Raw genomic sequence first — 19180 nt, 5'->3', positions numbered from 1 at the left:
GTTAATGTGCTGGGATCACTGTTCGGCACGGACGCGGTGGGCCGAAGAGCCTGTTTCTGCACCATATCTCTAAACTAAACAACAGGAGATCTGGGATCATCTTAGTTTTGTTTTAGTTTAGTTTATTGTCACACGTACCAAGGTACAGTGAAAAGCTTTTTTATTGCGAGCTATCCAGTCAACATAAAGACTATACATGATTACAATCGAGCTGTCCACAGCGTATAGATACAGGATAAAGGAAATAATGAATGATAAAGTGGTTTAACGCAGAACTAGTGTGGCCAGACATCAGACCCAAAATGTCACCTATCCATGTTCTCCAGATATGCTGCCTGACCCGCTGTTACTTCAGCATTGTTAGTGTCGTTTATTATAATCACGTGTACCAAAAAGTGAAACGCTATTTTGTTTTACGTGCAATCCTGTCAACAGAAGGACTATACATGATTACAATCAAGCTGTCCAGTGTACAGATACAGCATACAGGGAGTAACGTCTAATGCAAGATAAAGTTATAGTCCGATTAAAAATAGTTCGAAGGACTCCATTGTGGTAGATGGGAAGACAAGACTGCTCTCCAGCTGGTGAGAGAACGGTTCAATGACCTGAATCTGGAGGTGTGCGTTTTCAAACTTCTGTACCTCTTGCCTGACCAGTGGGGAGAAGAAGGAACGACTGGTCCTGAACAGGTAAGGTTATTGGGGTGTTTGCCTCATTTTATTAATTGCTTCAGGTGTTAAGACTACGCACTCTCCTCACCTGCAGTCGAGGCAATGAAAGGACATTATTACTTTTTTTTAAAAGACGCAATGTGCTGGAGTGACTCAGCGGGACAGGCAGCATTTCTGGAGAACATGGATAGGTGATGTTTCGGGTCAGGACCCTTCCTTAGACTCACACCTCTCTTCAATGTTATCACTTGCTTTTAAGCTGCAAAGTGCACAGAGAAAATTTGTGGATATTGCCAGTTTGAGGGCCTGAGCTGCAGGGAGAGGTTGGGCAGACTAGGACTTTATTCCTGGGAGCGCAAGAGGCTGAGAGGTGATGCAAGAGAGGTATATAGAATCATGACGGGAATAGATAGGGTGAATGCACAGAGTATTTTACCCAGAGTACAGTAATCAACAATTAGAGGGCAGAGGCTTGAAAGAGGGGCAAGATTTAATGGGAACCTGAGAGGTAACTTTTTCACTCAGAGGTGGTAGGTATATGGAACAAGCTGACAGAGAAGGTAGTCAGGGAAGGAACTATAACATTTAAAAGACATTTGGGCAGGTACATAGATGGGGAAGGTTTAGAGGAACATGGGCCAAACACAGGCAGGTGGGACTAGTGTAGATGGGCCATCTTGGTCGGCATGGGCAAGTTGGGCCGAATGTCCTGTTTCCATGCTGTGCGACTCAAACGGTCGTGACCCAAAACGGTAGTCCGTTTATTCCCTCCACAGATGCTGCCCGAACTGCCGAATTCCTTCAGCATTTTGTGTTTTGCTCAAGATTCCAGCATCTGCAGTTCCTTGCGTCTCCAACTTGATTACTGACTCTTCATTTTCACCAAACAAAAAAGAAGCATGCCTCTATTAACACTACTATTAATTCCACCAAACTAACTGCGAAACATGAAAGCAAAAATTCAATATTCCAATGTAATCTAATCTAATTCAGACATAATGATAGGAGTCATACTTCATTAGGATTAACCTTCTTCTGGACAAAGCTGAGATGATATTAGTTGGATTTCCTGCCGAGTTATTAAATATCTTAATTCAGTAACTGGTTCAATAACTCATCTCCCACCTACTCATTTAGTAGGGTTTGCATTCTACAAATCTGTTATAAATTGTTATGCGGTATTAATTACTTGTACTGTGGACAGAATGGGCAGAATAAAATAACAATTAACGGACAACATTGCTGTCAGACTGACTACTTCAAATGCAAAGATTTTCTCCCTTTTAATCTGCTAAAAGATTATATTTAACAAGATTGAATTCTGGGTTGGCTAATGCCATAATTTGTAAAGACACTGTCTGGCTTAGCAACATCAAACAAATTGAAATTTTCCAGATTGCTTTTTAGTCGGGTATGTTGACAGATCTTTTTAGAAACTCTTAAGGCAGATTTGCATGAAATTAAAGCCCAATCTTTAACACCACGGTAGTTAGACACAAAATGCTGGAGTAACTCAGCGGGTCAGGCAGCATCTCTGGAGGGCAGCACGGTGGCGCTGCGGTAGAGTTGCTCCCATACAGCGACAGAGACTCGGGTTCCATCTTGACTACGGGTGCTATTTGTACAGAGTTTGTATCAAAGATTATAGAATCTTTGGTTTGTATGTTCTCCCAGTGACCTGCTTGGGTTCCCTCCCACACTCCAAAGACATACAGGTCTGTAGGTTAATTGGTCTCTGTAAATTGCCCCTTGTGTGTAGGCGTGGACTTGGCGGGTTGGAGGGCCTGTTTCCATGCTGTATCTCTAAACTAAATCTAGGTTGGTAGAAGTGGAAAGGACGCATGCTCGGCCCTTCAGCCCACCGAATCTACATCGACCACCGATCATCCGTTCACACGCGTTCTATGTTATCCCACTTTCTCATCCACACCCTACACACTAGGGCCATTTTCAGAGGCCTTTTAACCTACAAACCATCTTTAGACTATGGGAGGAAATTGGAGCACCTGGAGGAAACATAGAAACATAGAAAATAGGTGCAGGAGTAGGCCATTCGGCCCTTCGAGCCTGCACCGCCATTCAATATGATCATGGCTGATCATCCAACTCAGTATCTCTCCATACCCCCTGATCCCTTTAGCCACAAGGGCCACATCTAACTCCCTCTTAAATATAGCCAATGAACTGGCCTCAACTACCTTCTGTGGCAGAGAATTCCAGAGATTCACCACTCTCTGTGTGAAAAATGTTTTTCTCAAAGGGAGAACGTGCAAACTTCCCATACATATAGACAGCACCCGAGGTCAGGATCGAACCCGGGTCTCTGGTGCTGTGAAGCAGCAGCTCTGCCAGCTGAGCTACTGTGTGGTGACTCTTGGCGTGCTGGTCCCAGAAGAGGATCTATTATCACCCGATACAATCGTCCCTATCTTTTACTCAGTGCGTACCTTGATTATAATCAGGTACAGTGTTATCTGATTTGTCTGGTTAACATGCAAACAAAAGCTTTTCACTGTACCTCAGTACACATGGCAATAATAAACCTAACCCCCAGAGAAACCAAGAAGGGTAGAAACAAGGTGCAGGTTTACAAGAGAAGACAAAGTGCTGGAGTAACTTAGCAAGTCAGGCAGAATCTCAGTAGAACATGGTTAGGTGACTTTTAGGTCAGGACCCTTCTTCGCACTGATTGTAAAGGGGGGGGGGGGGGGGGGGGGGGGGGGGGGGGAGGAGGAGAAAGCTGGAAGAGAGGAGGTTCAGGACAAAGCCTGGCAGATAATAGGCCAATACAGGTGAGGAGAGTTATTTGAGAGGCAGATGGTTAGACGAAGGGCAGAGATGAAAAGACAGACAGTGTGAGACAAAAGGAGTGAATAGTTACGAATTATGAATAGACAATAGACAATAGATGCAGGAATAGGCCATTTGGCCCTTCGAGCCAGCACACCCATTCACTGTGATCATCCACAATCAGTAACCCGTTCCTGCCTTCTCCCTATATCCCTTGACTCTGCTATCTTTAACAGCTCTATCTAACTCTCTCTTGAAAGCATCCAGAGAATTGGCCTCCACTGCCTTCTGGGGCAGAGAATTCCACAGATTCACAACTCTGGGTGAAAAAGTGTCTCCTCATCTCCGTTCTAAATGGCCTACCCCTTATTCTTAAACTATGGCCCCTGGTTCTGGACTCCAACATCGGGAACACGTTTCCTGCCTCTAGTGTGTCCAATTCCTTAATAGTCTTATATGTTTCAATAAGATCCCCTCACTTCTAAATTTCAGTGTATACAAGCCCAGTCGCACCATTCTTTCAACATATGACAGTCCCGCCATCCCGGGAATTGACCTTGTGAACCTACTCTGCACTCCCTCAATAGCACGAATGTCCTTCCTCAAATTTGGAGACCAAAACTGCACACAATACTGCAGGTGTGGTCTCACTGGGGCCCTATACAACTGCAGAAGGACCTATTTGTTCCTATACTCAACTCCTCTTGAAGCCAGAGGAAGGAATGTAGGTGGAAGGGGATGGGGAGGGGAGAGAAGAAATAGGTGTGAGTACAGATGGGGGATAGGGGGGGGGGGGTAAAGACATTGGGGTGGGGGGTGGGGATTATATGGAAGAAAGAAAGGGGAGGAAGAGGATGCTGTCTGTGTGGAGTTTGCAAGCTCTCCCTCCGATCCTTCCCACATCTGCAGTTCCTTTCAACACTCAGTTGTTCATATCAATGGGTAGTAAACTACCCAAGTGGAATACGAGGCCTAACAGAAACTACCCAGACTGAGAAGAGCAAAGAATTTTCACATTGTGAAAAATTTAGAATGGGGTTGGGATTGTTGGTGATTAAAAGGTTGGCCACTTTGCAGCAATGCAGTAAATGAAGGAATGAGGACATGTCTGCCTTATAATGCAGACAGGTTACAAGTACCTGGGATTTAACAGTGCTCCAGGGATAGACACAAAACTCAGCGGAGTAACTCAGCAGGTCAGGCAGCATCTCTGGAGAAAAGGAATAGGTGACGCTTCGGGTCAAGACCCTTCTTCCGAGTCAGGGGAAAGGCAAACAAGATATATAGAAGGCACATAGCACAAAATAATGAAATATATGCAAAAAAGCAACAACGATCATGGAAAAGTGGAGCCCACAATGGTCCATTGTTTGCTGTGGGGTAGGTGGTAACGAGTTATACAGACAGTGAAACTCAACAGGATGACATTGAAACTAGTATGACGACTAGTGGGGAAGGGATGGAGAGAGGGGGCTCTGGCTGGGGAGAATGAAGAGAGAAGACAGCCCGGCCACAAAAGAAGATAACTAGCAACATTTTTCTGACTATTCTCTACATGATGAAAATGTGTGAACAACACACACAGAGCTTGAAACCACCATTTAAAAGATGACCTCTTGGTCTTTTTCCCAACAACTCCTCGTTGTTATGGGGAAGCTTAAATTTAATGCTGTAAAGCCTCTTTCATGCACTCCAAATGTCAAGGTCTCCACATAACTTCAACTGTAAATTAGTGAGACGAGAGCACATTCAGGGAGAGATTTTGCAACCAGCTGTTCAGACGCTTTTTAAAAAAAAACCGAGACAAGTTGAAGACCTTCTAAATTCATACATCAGTACAATCGCCGATTTTCTGTTAATAGCTTTCCAAGGTTCTGTTCTTTTGTTCACAGCCACAATTGAACAACTAAATGGGGCTTTTACAACATTTATATATTCTACTCTTACCAATATTTTTACAGGAGGTTGCAGTGTGACCCAGGGAGAGTATTACTGGAGAGAAAAAAAACAACTATTTCCAATCTATGAAATTAAGTGGCACAAAATTAAACTCCCCAGGGATTGAAGGATGCTCCAAATGCATAAATTGTACTAATTTGGCTTTCTCTTTTGCTTAAAATTAAGGGGGGAAAATTCACAGGCATCTTGAGAGCAGGTTATTATTCTAACTTCATTGCTTGAGATTCCAACAAGGTTTGTTATTTGCTTGCTCGGACACTTTCCTAACATCAAGGGGTGCTTGCTCGAAGGGACAGAGGTAAGTATTTAAGACTCAAGGGCGGCACATTGGTGCAGCGGGTAGAACTGCTGCCTCACCGCGCCAGATACCAAGGTTCAATCCTGACCTCGGGTGCTGTCAGTGTCTAGAGTTTGCTGGTTCTCGCTGTGACGGGAACTCAGACTGAAAGATAGAAACATAGAAAATAGGTGCAGGAGTAGGCGATTCGGCCCTTCGAGCCTGCACCGCCATTCAATATGATCATGGCTGATCATCCAACTCAGTATCCTGTACCTGCCTTTGGGGGGGGGGGGGGGGGGGGGGGGGAGAACTGAAGGCGGGAAACGGTCAGAACAAATAAGTCAGAAAATGATATGTTCTGGCCTTTTGCTCACCTCCAGTTCTCCCCACACCACCTCTATCTTTCAGTCTGAAGATGGGTTCCAACCTGAAACGCCACCAGGGGCACCGGGGAGATGGCAGCCCTGCCGGCAGTCTGGTCGTTTTTTTCTTTCCTTTTGTTATTTTTTAGTTTGTTAAAAGTTCGTTTTAATGTTCTTCGGTTTGTTTTATGTGTGGGGAGGGGGGAGGGGATCGGGGGAAACTTTTTTTTTTCAAGTTCCTACCTTCCTGGGGATGTGATCAATTTTCAGATCACATTCTCCAGGCTCTGCGGCCTACCATCGCTGGAGGCCTTCTCGGACTGTCGTGCTCCCCACCGCAGGGCGCAGACTTAACACCGGAGCGGATCCCTTGACTGGGATCTCTCCCACCGAGACCAATGTGGACTTACCATCAAGGGCTCGCAGTCTCGGGTGAGGCCGAGTCGGGAGCTCCAACGTCACAGGAGATTCGACCAGCCAGGCGCGGGAGAGCTGACATTCCCCTGATGCAGGAGCTGAACGCCTCGATGCAGAGGGCCCGAACGCCGCCGGCTACGGGAGTCAAGACCATCCCGTCAACGGAGGGCTCGAGGCCCTCGATCGAGGAAGAACAAAAGGAAGGACTTGAACTTTATTTCGCCTTCCATCACAGTGAGGAATGTGTAGGAGTCACTGTGGTGGATGTTCACGTTAAAATGTGTTTTTGAGTAATTTGTTGTTTTTAATTGTATGACTGACCTGGCCAATGAATATCCTCGTATGTTGCAAACCATACTTGGCAAATAAAGCCATACTTGGCTGATTCCGATTCCTTTTCTCCAGAGGTTGAGTTACTAACACTCTGACTTACTCCAGTACTTTGTGTCTAATATCCCCAGAAATCAGATTCAGAAACACATCTCTCCCCTACTTTAAAAAAATGTTCCAATGTTCTTCTGGAACAGCCAAAGTCAGTCAGTACAAAAAACAAGGCCTGAGAAAAATGGAAAACAAAAATAAAAACAGGAAAGGATATAAATATTCAGGTCAGGCAGAAACCGTGAAGAGAAACATTTCAGCAAATTAATGACCATTCATCAGCACTCGAGAAAAAGGGATATTAAAAGGATTTTGATTCTGATGAAGCATAGTTGACCTGGGGCAACACAGTGGCGAGCAGTAGGGTTGCACCCTTACAGCGCCAGAGACCCGCGTTCGATCCGGACTACGAGTTTCTGTCTGTACAGAGTTTATACGTTCTCCCTGTGACCGCGTGGGTTTTCTCCGGGTGGTCCGCTTTCCTAGCACATTCCAAAGATGCACAGGTTTGTCGGTTAATTTTGATTTTACTGGATTGTGTGCAAAACAAAGAATTTCAGTGCACCTAGGCACATGTGACAATAAAGCATCAACATACTAATTGGCTTCTGTAAATTGTTCCTGGTCTCTATGATAGTGCTAGTGTACGGGGCGATTGCTGGCCGGCCGGGACTCGGTGGGCCAAAGGGTCTGTTTCCACGTAGTTTCTTAAACGAAAAGCCTCATATTTTAACACTGCTCCTCTCTCCACAGATTCTGCCTGACCCATTTCCACCATTTTCTGATTGTATTATATCAGTCAGTGAGTAGTTTTTCATTTACCAGTCAAAGTCCGAGGCAGGGCAGGACAGTGGCACAGTTGATAGAGCTACTGCGTCACAGTGCCAGAGACCCCGGTTCGATCCCGACGACGGGTACTGACTGTGTGTGGAGTTTGCACGTTCTCCCTGTAACCGTGTGGGTTTTCTCCAGTTGCTGCAGTTTCATTCCACACCCCAAAATTAGTCATACAGCACAGAAACAGGCCCTTCAGCCCAACTTGTCCATGTTGACACGATCATCTAAGCTCGTCCCATTTGTCTGCATTTGACCCATACCCCTTTAAATCTTTCCTATCCATATAACTGACCAAGTGTCTCTTAAATGCAGTTATAATACCTTGCATCAACTACCTCCTCTGGCAGCTCATTCCATGAACCCACCACTCTCTGAGTGAAAAGGTTGTCCCTCAGGTTCCTATTAAATCTTTCCTCTCTCACCTTACGTTCAGTTTGTAGCATAATTGGCCTCTGTAAATTGTCCCGAGTGTGTATGAAGTGGATGCGAAAATGGAATAACATAGAACTAGTGTGAAAGGGTGATCGATGGCCGGCCTGGACTCAGTGGGCCGAAGGGCCTGTTCCCATGCGGTATATGTCAATCAATCGATTAATCAGCACAGCTATAGACTGCCTGGAACTGTATTTTACTATAATCGGCCAACTTAAAGCTCCCTCTATTCTACCCGAACAACATACCTACACTGCTAACATCACAGGAACACATCCATTTTGATAGCTTGTGAGAGACAGTCAATTTAGTTCCCAATTAAGAGCACTTTTTTTTTTTTATACTTCAGTTATAGCAGTATGAAGTTCCACTGTGGCCAATACAAGCCAAATTCAATTTTATTTAATGGCCCTTACAGCTTTCAATGCTTGTCAGTTTCCCTCATGCAGACCATAAGAAAGCGATTGATTTGAAAGATCAGCTGCACCACAGTCATTGACACTGCCTGGCGTTTAGTCTGAGCAATGCTTGCGGTGGCTTTGTACAAGCACACAATCAGCGGATCCCTTGCCTGGGATCTCTCCCACCGAGACCACTGTGGACTTACCATCAAGGGCTCGCAGTCTCGGGAGAGGCCGAGTCGGGAGCTCCAACATCGCAGAAGGTTCGACCAGCCCGGCGCGGGGGAGCTGACATTCCCCTGATGCAGGAGCTGAACGCCTCGATGCAGAGGGCCCGAACGCCGCCGGCTACGGGAGTCAAGACCATCCCGTCAACGGAGGGCTCGAGGCCCCCGATCGTGGAAGAACAAAAGGAAGGACTTGAAATTTATTTTGCCTTCCATCACAGTGAGGAATGTGTAGGAGTCACTGTGGTGGATGTTCATGTTAAAATGTGCTTGAGTGATTTGTTGCTTTTAATTGTATGACTGACCTGGCCAATGAAATTCCTCGTATGTTGCAAAACATACTTGGCGAATAAAGTGTGATTCTGATTCCGATTCCTTTTCTCCAGAGGTTGAGTTACTAACACGCTGACTTACTCCAGCACTTTGTGTCTATCTTCCCCAGAAATCAAATTCAGAACCACATCTCTCACCCACTTTAAAAAAATGTTCCAATGTTCTTCTGGAACAGCCAAAGTCAGTCAGTACAAAAAACAAGGCCTGAGAAAAATGAAGACTGCTCAAGTCTTAGGTTAAGATTTTCAGTGAGGCCGGCTGGTCCGTTCTCCCCATAATCAAAGATTTGTTCGACCCTGGTCATTCCTCCTTCTCCCAACTCCCATCCGGCAGAAGGCCCAGAAGCTTTTTTATTTTAAAAAAAAAACAAAAATTCTTATTTTTCTTCCATATCCATTTGGGTTTCTTTAGCATTCACTTTGTTAGTATAAATCAGGGGTCGGCAACCTACTGCCCCCGGGCCGAATGCGGCCCATAACTAGAAATCATCTGGCCTGCAGGCGGATTTTTCCCCCCGTAATCATCTGGCCCGCCGAGCGCAGCCGAGCTCTGGCTGTACCACATCCTGCGCAACGCCGCCGGCACGGCCGCGCTCCTTCTGTGAACACATTAAAGAAAGAACTGCGGATGCTGGGAAAATCCAAGGTAGACAAAAATGCGGGAGAAACTCAACGGGTGAGACATGCAAGGATTGCAGGAGACTGCCTCACCCGCTGAGTTTCTCCAGCATTTTTGTCTACCGTCTGTGAACACGTGATTTGATGCCTGCCATCCGAGGCTGGATGGGGGCGGGATCCATGTACACGTGATAGATGTGGTCCGCCATCCGCTCACAGACATGCGTCCCGGCCCCTATGCAGAGCAAGGTTGCCGACCCCTGGTATAAATGATAACTACAGTCTAGCCGACATAATCAAAGACCTATCCCACCCCGGTCATTCTTTCTTCTCCACACTCCCCTCAGGCAAAAGGAACAGAGGCTTAAAAGTGCACACCACCAGACTCAGGAAGTTTCTTCCCCTCTGATCAGGTTTCTGAATGGTCCTTCCGTAAGCTAGGGTACTGTCAGATTCACATTGTGGACATTAGACTGTATCTCTGGAACTGATGCACTACAAGGCTGAGAACTATATTCTGTACTCTGTATCTTCCCCTTTACTCCAGCTTGAGATTGACGATTGTATTTATGAGTAGCATTATCTGATTTGATCGGATAGCAAAGACTGGAGGGTGGCAATTTTTGTACCTCTTTTCAAGATGGGCTGCAGGGAAAATGCTGGGAACTATAGAACGGTGAGATTAACATCCGTAGTTGGTAAGTTACTGGAGAGTATTCCGAGGGATAGGATATACAGGCATTTGGATGGGCAAGGACTGATTAGGGATAGTCAGCATGGTTTTGTATGTGGGAGGTCGTGTCTCACACACCTGATTGATTTTTTTGAAGACTTGACCAAAAAGGTTGATGAGGGCAGAGCTGTAGATGTTGTGCACATGGATTTCAGTAGGCTGCTCTGGAAGATTAGATCCCATTGTTTAAGAAACATTTAGACAGGTACATGGATAGAACAGGTTTAGAGGGATATGGACCAAGCGCAGGCAAGTGGGACTAGTGTAGCTGGGACTTTGTCGGCTGGTGTGGGTAAGTTGGGCCTTAGGGCCTGTTCCCACAATCCATGACTCCATGTACAGGTCCACCTTCGATTTTCCGGCATCAGTGGTTCCAGAGTGTTTCTGGATTATTTGTTTTGCTGGACCAACAGAGGTTACGGCCTCCGAGAGGACTCCAACGGTACCGGAACGGACCGCCAGGGAGCTGGGATAGCGGCCCGCAAAGTCGGTAATGGGAGCGGATCTACTGGCTCCGGCCGGGTCAGGCTTCCAGAGTCCCGGCTGCAGGGGGAGAATTCCACCCACTGATCAGCCGGGGAAGTTTCAATGAGGGCGAGATCAGCCTCGACATCACATTTTCTGGGGGACTTCCAGGGGGATTTCAAGCGCACTCTCACAATCTTGTACGGATGAAAGGTGGGGCCGGACCAGCAGATGCCAGAGCATCAGTGGCAGACCTGGACTATGATACTATAACAGCATTTAAAAGACACGGACACCATGGATAGAAAAGGTTTAGAGCGACATGGGTCAAGCGTGGGAAAATGCAACCAGTATAGATGGTGCATCTTGGCCTGGACCAGTTGGGGCAAAGGACCTGTTTCTGTGCTGAATTACTCGAATTCTAAATCCAAGGTCATGTTGCAATTAACAATGTTCATTTTCTAACTTCATTTCGACAGCAAATCTGAATGTTAAGCATTTTTTTCTGAGGCAGAATAGTTCATTAATTTTCAGCTTTTCAGACCAAAATACCATGGCAATTGGCTGAGATTAAACAGTAAATTATTTAGTGAAATGGAATTTATTTTTTCATTTCATTCCACTGGCAATTCTAACACTTTGCTATCATAGTCACTGCAGGTAGAAGTAGATTTAAAGGGTAATGAGGAGTTTTTTTGAGCAGGAGGAATTAGAAAGTATATTAACTTAATGAGTGAATCTCGCAAAAATAGGTGCCTCTCATTTGGGCAAATAGACTTTTCCTGTTTCCAAAATGTATACGTCAATTAGTAATAGTAGAATCTCATTTATCTTAAAAAGTGAAGTGACTTAGAGAAGATGTCTGCTATTTTGCATTTTAATTTACAGTTGCTTTCATTATATTTACGGCAGCACAATGCTGCAGCTGGTAGAGTCGCTGCGCCCAGCGCCAGAGATCCGGGTTCGAACCTGATTGAGTGTTGCACCTTCTCCCTTTGACCGCGTGGATTTCCCCCGGGTGCTCGGGTTTCCTCCCACGTCCCAAACACGAGCAGGTTTTGGAGGCTAATCGGCCCTCTGTAAGTTGCCCTTGGTGAGCAGGGAGTGGATGAGAAAGTGGGATAACATAGAACTAGTGTGAATGGGTGATCGATGGTCTGCGCGGACTCGGTGGGCTGAAGGGCCAGTTTCCATGCCTTATCTTTACATTTTACATCTAGAAGTATTTTTTAAATATTCGTAGCTGCAGTAACAACATAATTAGCCACGGAATGCCGGGGGGTGGGGGGGGTGGGGAAGCAAGTGAAATGGCTGGTGAATAAACCACTATCCTACCTTAGAATTACTTCTGGCCAGCCAGCCTGGCAGCCAATTTCCAGATGAACATAGAACAAGCAAAGACACTTGGACTGGTACATGGATAGGAAAGGCTTGGAAGAATATAGGCAAATGGGATTAGCTTAGATGGGGCATCTTGGTCAGCATAGATGTTTCCACATGACTCTGGTACAGCACGAGAACAGGCCCTTTGGCCCACAATGTCTGTCAAACATGATGCCAAGACCAACTCTTCTCTACCTGAACATATTACATATCCCTCCATTCCCTGCAGATGCATGTGTTGATCCACTTTCATCTCTTGCAGTCCCCTCAATGTAAAAGGAAGGTTTTGCTTCTAAAGATAGACAAAGTGCTGGAGTAACTCAGTGGGTTAAGTAGCATCTCTGGAGAAAATGGATAGTTATAGATTCATACAATATGGAAACTGGCCTTTCGGACCAACATGTCCCATCTATGCTAGTCCCACCAGTCTGCATTTGGCCCATATCCCTCTAAACCTATCCAATCCATTTACCCATCTAAACATTTCTTAAACTTGTTATGTTAAACTTGTCTTTTAAATGTTGTTATGTTGCCTGCCTCTACCTCCTGCGGCAGCTCGTTCCATACACCCACCAACCTTAGTGTGAAAAGGTTACCCCTCAGGTTCCTGTTAAATCTTCCCCTCCCCTCCCCACCCCCCCTCACCTTAAGGTGGGAAAATAGATAGACATTTTCTCCAGAGATGCAGCCTGACTTGCAGAATTGCTCCTGGACTTTGTGTCAATCTTTGGAATAAACCAGCATCTGCAGTTCCTTTTTATTACATATTAGTTTTTGCTTTGTTTCAATGGGGCCTGAGGTAGCTGTGAAACCGTATGCATGCTTCATAGTGTCTGCCACAGGCAGAGTGATGGCGTGCGACAGGATCGGTGGTGGAGGGTCTGAACTGCTGGATGCTCCCCTCATTGTTGGCCTAGTTTCCCCGAGCTGCCTTTGTAGATGTCCAAAATATTCAGCACCTTCCGAAAATACTTCTCTGTCGTTCTGAGTTAATTAAGGATGTCCACATGTACCGCGGCATAAAAGGCCTGATCGATCTTCTCATTTTAAACTCTTGAGAAAACACAAAAGATATCTGTGCTCTGATCTGATGAGGATTGGCTATTGCATATTGTAATGTTATTAAAACATTTTAAAACTCCTGTACAGGAGCATATTACAAGCTTCCTTATTGATTTTCTGTTCAATAACATTTAACATGGTTCTCATACAAGGAATCAATGATAAGCATCACACACCCGTTTGATAATAGCCTTATTGCATGGGCCTATTTTACCACAGTCAGCCACTCAATTCAAGAAGTCAGTTAACCAGAAATTAATATTTTTATCCTGACCTTCTGCTCGATAAGATCCAACTGTTCCTTATAAAAAGCTTCTAGTTTCTGAAGTGCAGCTTCCTTCTTTTCCAGTTGGTCGGCCTGGAAAATAAAATGTGTCACGACCAATTAGAATCCATTTTGTTTTGCCTTCCCACTTCCAAGGCAAGTAAACATTTTGCACGCATTCTAAATTTTAGTCAACTTCTACAAACGTTCCCCTCCACTCACTTTTTAGTTTAGTTTAATTTGGAGATACAGCGTGGAAACAGGCCCTTTGGTTCACTGAGTCCACACCAATCCCCATATACCAGCACTATCCAACACACGAGGGACAATTTACAATCTTTTCTGAAGCCAATCGGCCCACAAACCTACTCGTCTTTGGAGTGTTGGAGGAAACTAGAGCACCTGGAGAAAAACCCACGTGGTCACAGGGATAACGTACAAACGCCATACAGACAGCACCCTTAGTCAGGATTGAACCTGGGTCTCTGGAGCTGTAAGGCAACAACTCTACCGCTGCAGAATTATTTAGAAGCTGCAAGTCCAGTAACCTTTGTTGTAGTGAAGGTGTGAGCAAAACTACAGACAGCTAAGGGATTTGATGTGATTGTAATTCCTCCATCTGTTTGCCTGGTAAAGCGGTTTTGTATGTCAATTTTAACAGTGATTCCAAACACCAGGTGGCTGAGCAATGATGTGTAACCTCCTCCACTGTTACAGCCCTCCATGAACGGTGCATTCTAACCAGTGCTGGCCCCTGGTGCATTGCTACCGACAACATACAGGGAAATGGTCTGTGTTAAAACTGACCTCAGGATGGGCTGGGCTTTAACAGGTGGAAGTTGCGGCCTTATAGATGCAGGTCACATTACCCAATAGCAGAATTATGATATACAGGTTCATACACCACCGATTTATCGGACAACTTGTGGTCTGGCACCTTATTTAATCCGGACACAATTTCCCTCCGGAAGTCCGTCCCCCCCCCCCCCCCCCAAAAATATGGAGCGTAGGCCGGGCGAGGCGACCGATCTCAACCTCATCGTGGCTTCAACGGCCAATTGGCGGGTCGCGTTTGCCCCCTGCGGCCGGGGCTCTGGAAGTCCTGTCCAGCCGGAGCCGACAGATCCGTTCCCAAAGCCGACTTCCGAGGCAGACTTTGTGGGGCGGTATCCGCTGACGTAGATAATGATGAGCCGACGGGAAACGCCACCCGCACGTTCCCTCCACAGATGCTGCCTGACCCGCTGATTTCCTCAAGGACTTTGTGTTTTGCACAAGATTCCACCATCATGTCTGTAGGAGTGCGCTCGTGAGGCTTCAGTAAAGCAGCCAGCATAATCAAATACTTGGCCCACCCCATTCATAGCAAAAGGATTTGAGTACAGGAGCAGGGAGGTTCTACTGCAGTTGTACAGGGTCTTGGTGAGACCGCACCTGGAGTATTGCGTACAGTTTTGGTCTCCAAATCTGAGGAAGGATATTATTGCCATAGAGGGAGTGCAGAGAATGTTCACCAGACAGATTCCTGGGATGTCAGGACTGTCTTATGAAGAAAGACTGGATAGACTTGGTTTATACTCTCTAGAATTTAGGAGATTGAGAGGGGATCTTATAGAAACTTACTAAATTCTTAAGGGGTTGGACAAGCTAGATGCAGGAAGATTGTTCCCGATGTTGGGAAGTCCAGGACAAGGGGTCACAGCTTAAGGATAAGGGGGAAATCCTTTAAAACTGAGATGAGAAAAACTTTTTTCACACAGAGAGTGGTGAATCTCTGGAACTCTCTGCCACAGAGGGTAGTTGAGGCCAGTTCATTGGCTATATTTAAGAGGGAGTTAGATGTGGCCCTTGTGGCTAAGGGGATCAGAGGGTATGGAGAGAAGGCGGTACGGGATACTGAATTGGATGATCAGCCATGATCATATTGAATGGCGGTGCAGGCTCGAAGGGCCGAATGGCCTACTCCTGCACCTAATTTCTATGTTTCTATTCCTTCTTCTCTCTGCTCCCATCCGACAGAAGGTAGAGAAACTTGAAAGCGAGCACCACTAGACTCAGGAACAGCTTCTTCCCCTCTGTTATCAGGCTTCTGAATGGTCTTTCCATAAGCTATGGTAATGTCTGATTCACCTCCATCCCATTGTGGACATTGGACTTTGTATCTGGAACTGATGCACGACAATACTGAGAACTATATTCTGCACTCTGTATCTTCCACTTTGCTCTACCTATTGCTCGTGAGTTTGAACTGTTTGTATCTTAGTATGGTATATCTGAAGCACGGTCCCAACCCGTCACCTAGTCAAAGTCTCCAGAGATACTGCCTGACCTGCTGAGTTACTCCAGCACTTTGCGTCCTTTGTAGTATATCTGATCTGTTTAGATATACCGCGTGGAAACAAGCCCTTCGGCCCACCAAGTCTACGCCAACCAGCAATCACCCCGTACACTAGCGTTATCCCACACACTCGGGACAATTTACAATTTAGAAGTCATTAACCTGCAAGCCTGTATGTCTTTGTAGTGTGTGAGGAAACCGGAACACCCGGAGAAAACCCACGCGATCACAGGGAGAATGTACAAACTCCATACAGGCAGTACCCGTAATCAGGATGTAACCCAGGTCTCTGGCGCTGTAAGGCAGCAACTGTATTGCTGAGCCACTGTGCCGCCCCTTATTTGGATAATGTGAAAAACAAAGCTTGTCACTTTACCTCCGTACACGTGACGATAATAAAACCTAAACCTTTCCCTTGGGCAGCACATCCCCGCTTCTTGAGAACAACAGATTTATTAGCGTTTCCAATTTTGTTGACGTTTTAGGTTTGCGTGCAAAATCCATAATTAATTAGTTACTTGTCCAACAAAAGCAAAAAGGTGCCTATACAGCAAGGAACAGCCGAGAGATTCATTTGCATCCATCTTGGGTGCAGATGATATACTGAAGAGATGCAGTCAAATAGGACCAAACCTGGAAAGCAAGAATATCAGCAGAGTTTTTTTGTTTTTTTTTAAAGAGAAGATTGGTTAAGTCAAAGTACTGGGAAGATCTAATGTTGAGTTTAATTTACCAGTGTGATGCTTCATTAGGCATCCTTAGCTGTGAACACCTGTCCAAGGCTCGGGACTAAAGCATGAATGAGCAATTCTTATTTTTTTGTTCAATTAAACTTTCCCATTTTAAATTGCAAAGCGGCATCTAATAGACGGTGACCTTTAAAAAGAAAAATCGGAAATTTTCAAGGTGAACACATGTAGAAATTTGAAGGTAAATATGAGCAAAGAAAATAATTTAAATTCTCACTGATCCGAAACCCCCCACAGAAAATGAAAAGGTGGTTGATGCTTTGAAAAGGCTAACAAAACCAGACCTTGAGTGTGTGTAAGAGGAGTTTAAAAATCTGTAATTCCCTAAGCAGCAAAGACAACAAAATGAAAATTCTACCAACTAACCTTAGCAGATGCGATTTTATGCAAATTCCTAATCCTGAAAATTACTTCAGAAGATGAATACGAGCAAACAGAGCAGTTCTTCACCGTACTGCGATCAATTCATTTAGCTTAAAATATTCCTCAGCTAGTCTCCAAAGGCTGGAGAGATTCATGCTCTCAGGAATTCCACGGGGTTTTTTTTTTACGCCGTTTTACCCAAAACCTCATTTTATTCTGGCTTATCCCCCCGAGCAAAGTCACAATCAAATAACTGACATTTAAACAGCAGCTCAACGCTACACTTAAAGAGCCCTTGCATTGCCACACCTGCCCTTCATTTCCTTTTACCGCGCCACCATGTTGAAGCCCATTGCCTCGTTTATTTTTCCTGAATCTTATCATTTTATCATTTAGTTATCATTTCAGACTGTCAATTTCCTTATAGCTCAAGAAGTAGATTGGATTTGAAGGAATACAATAAGCAGAAATGCACAACAATCGATTGAATATCGTGCAATCTCTGGAGAATAATCATTGGGCGCTACATATAATAATACATCCCTATTTTCCCATTGTTTTCCCTCACTGGCCCATCCTCAATCAAATACAAATTGTGCGGCTGATGGATTTATGCCCTTAATAATAGCGGAGAAACGGTGCTGACGTCCTTAAGTCAGAAGAATCTGTTAAATTTACATTTACAGTATAATCTTATTTAGTCAGTCATGAAGCAAGACATGGTTACTACAAGAAAATGTGTTTTAAGTTTAGAGATACAGTGTGGAAACAGGCCCTTCGGCCCACGCCAACCAGCGATCACCCATGCACTAGACTAGTTCTATCCTACACACTAGGGATAATTTACAGAAGCCAATTTATCTACAAATCTGCAGGTCTTTGGAATGTGGGAAGGTGGGATCATGGGGGAAATGAGTGGGGGTGGTGGGGGGGCAAAGCACAGAAAAGAGAGAGGGAGGGGGGAGAAGAGCTGGGCTAATCAAGCAGTGCCAGAGACTGAGCAAAAACATCCAGAGTATTCCTTTAGCCAAGGTCAGTTAAGCTTAGTTTAGAGATACAGCACGGAAACAAGCCCTTCGAGTCAGCACCAACCAGCAATCTCTGTACAGTAGTACCATTCTACACACTGGGGGACAATTTACAATTTTTACCGAAGCTAAATTAACCTACAAACCTGTACGTCTTTGGAGTGTGGGAGGAAATCAAAGCACCAGGAGAAAATCCACACGGTCACAGGGAGAACGTACAAATTCCATACAGAGGGGGGGCGCTCCTCTGTGTGCAGCTATGTCAGCAGCGCGTCAGTTTTTCCAGGTTTTTAAAAAAATTATTTAGTATGTTTTAAAGTGTGTATTTTTGTGTTTCTTCGTGTGCTCTGTGTGGGGGGTGGTGTGGGGGGGGTAAGGGGGAAACCGCTTCGGTCGCCTCCTCCATGGAGAGGCGACTTTTTCCAGGTCGCCTCCCCCGTGGCCTAACATCAAGGATCGACGCGGCCTTTCCCGGAGACACGCCCGGGGATTCAGCAGCGGGCGCAGCGTGGACTCTCGGCGTGGAGCGGGCGACCCTCGCTGGGGCTCGCTGGAGGGGAGCGCTCCGGGGCAGCCGGCAGCCTGAAGTCGCAGCCTGAAGCCGCGGTCTGCAGAGCTCCAGCTGGCGCGGCGTCTACAGCCCGGCATCCCTCGTGGGGGACCCGGGGGAAGAAGAAGCCATCATTGCCGGCCCACGGCCAACTTCTACCGCGGGGCCGGCATGGACTTACCATCACCCCTGGAGGGGAGCTTCGACCGCCGGCCCTGCAGTCTACGGTGCTTCTGGCTGCGGCGGGGACTTTAAATCTCGACCGCCGGCCTGCGGCCTACAACAATCTAAAGCCGCGGTCTCCGGTGAGGAAGAGCCGATCCTGGACTGACTGGACTCTGGTCCTGTACACGGGGGGGAAATGGAGGAGGACTGGCCAAATTTTTGTGCCTTCCACCACAGTGATGAATGCTGTGGTGGATGTTTGTGTTACAGTTTTATTGTGTGTTCTTTATTATTGTACTGCTGCTGACAACCCAAATTTCCACCAACCCTGGTTGTGTGGCAATAAGTTATATCTATCAGACAACATCC

The 19180-nt window shown here is 45.8% G+C and overlaps 1 protein-coding gene across 1 annotated transcript in view; it reads right to left on the bottom strand.

Moving 5' to 3' along the window:
• chchd6 (coiled-coil-helix-coiled-coil-helix domain containing 6) overlaps nucleotides 1-19180 on the bottom strand; it is a 331439-nt gene that overhangs the window by 214018 nt on the left and 98241 nt on the right. Inside the window, exon 6 of the mRNA XM_033037363.1 lies at nucleotides 13628-13711. Coding sequence (XP_032893254.1) covers nucleotides 13628-13711 — 84 coding nt within the window. The remainder of the gene's footprint in view (nucleotides 1-13627; nucleotides 13712-19180) is intronic.

Source organism: Amblyraja radiata, chromosome 18 (genome assembly GCF_010909765.2).
Source record: "Amblyraja radiata isolate CabotCenter1 chromosome 18, sAmbRad1.1.pri, whole genome shotgun sequence".
NCBI lineage: Eukaryota > Metazoa > Chordata > Chondrichthyes > Rajiformes > Rajidae > Amblyraja > Amblyraja radiata.
Note: the sequence above shows the minus strand (reverse complement) of the source record. Positions and strands in the feature narration are given on the sequence as shown.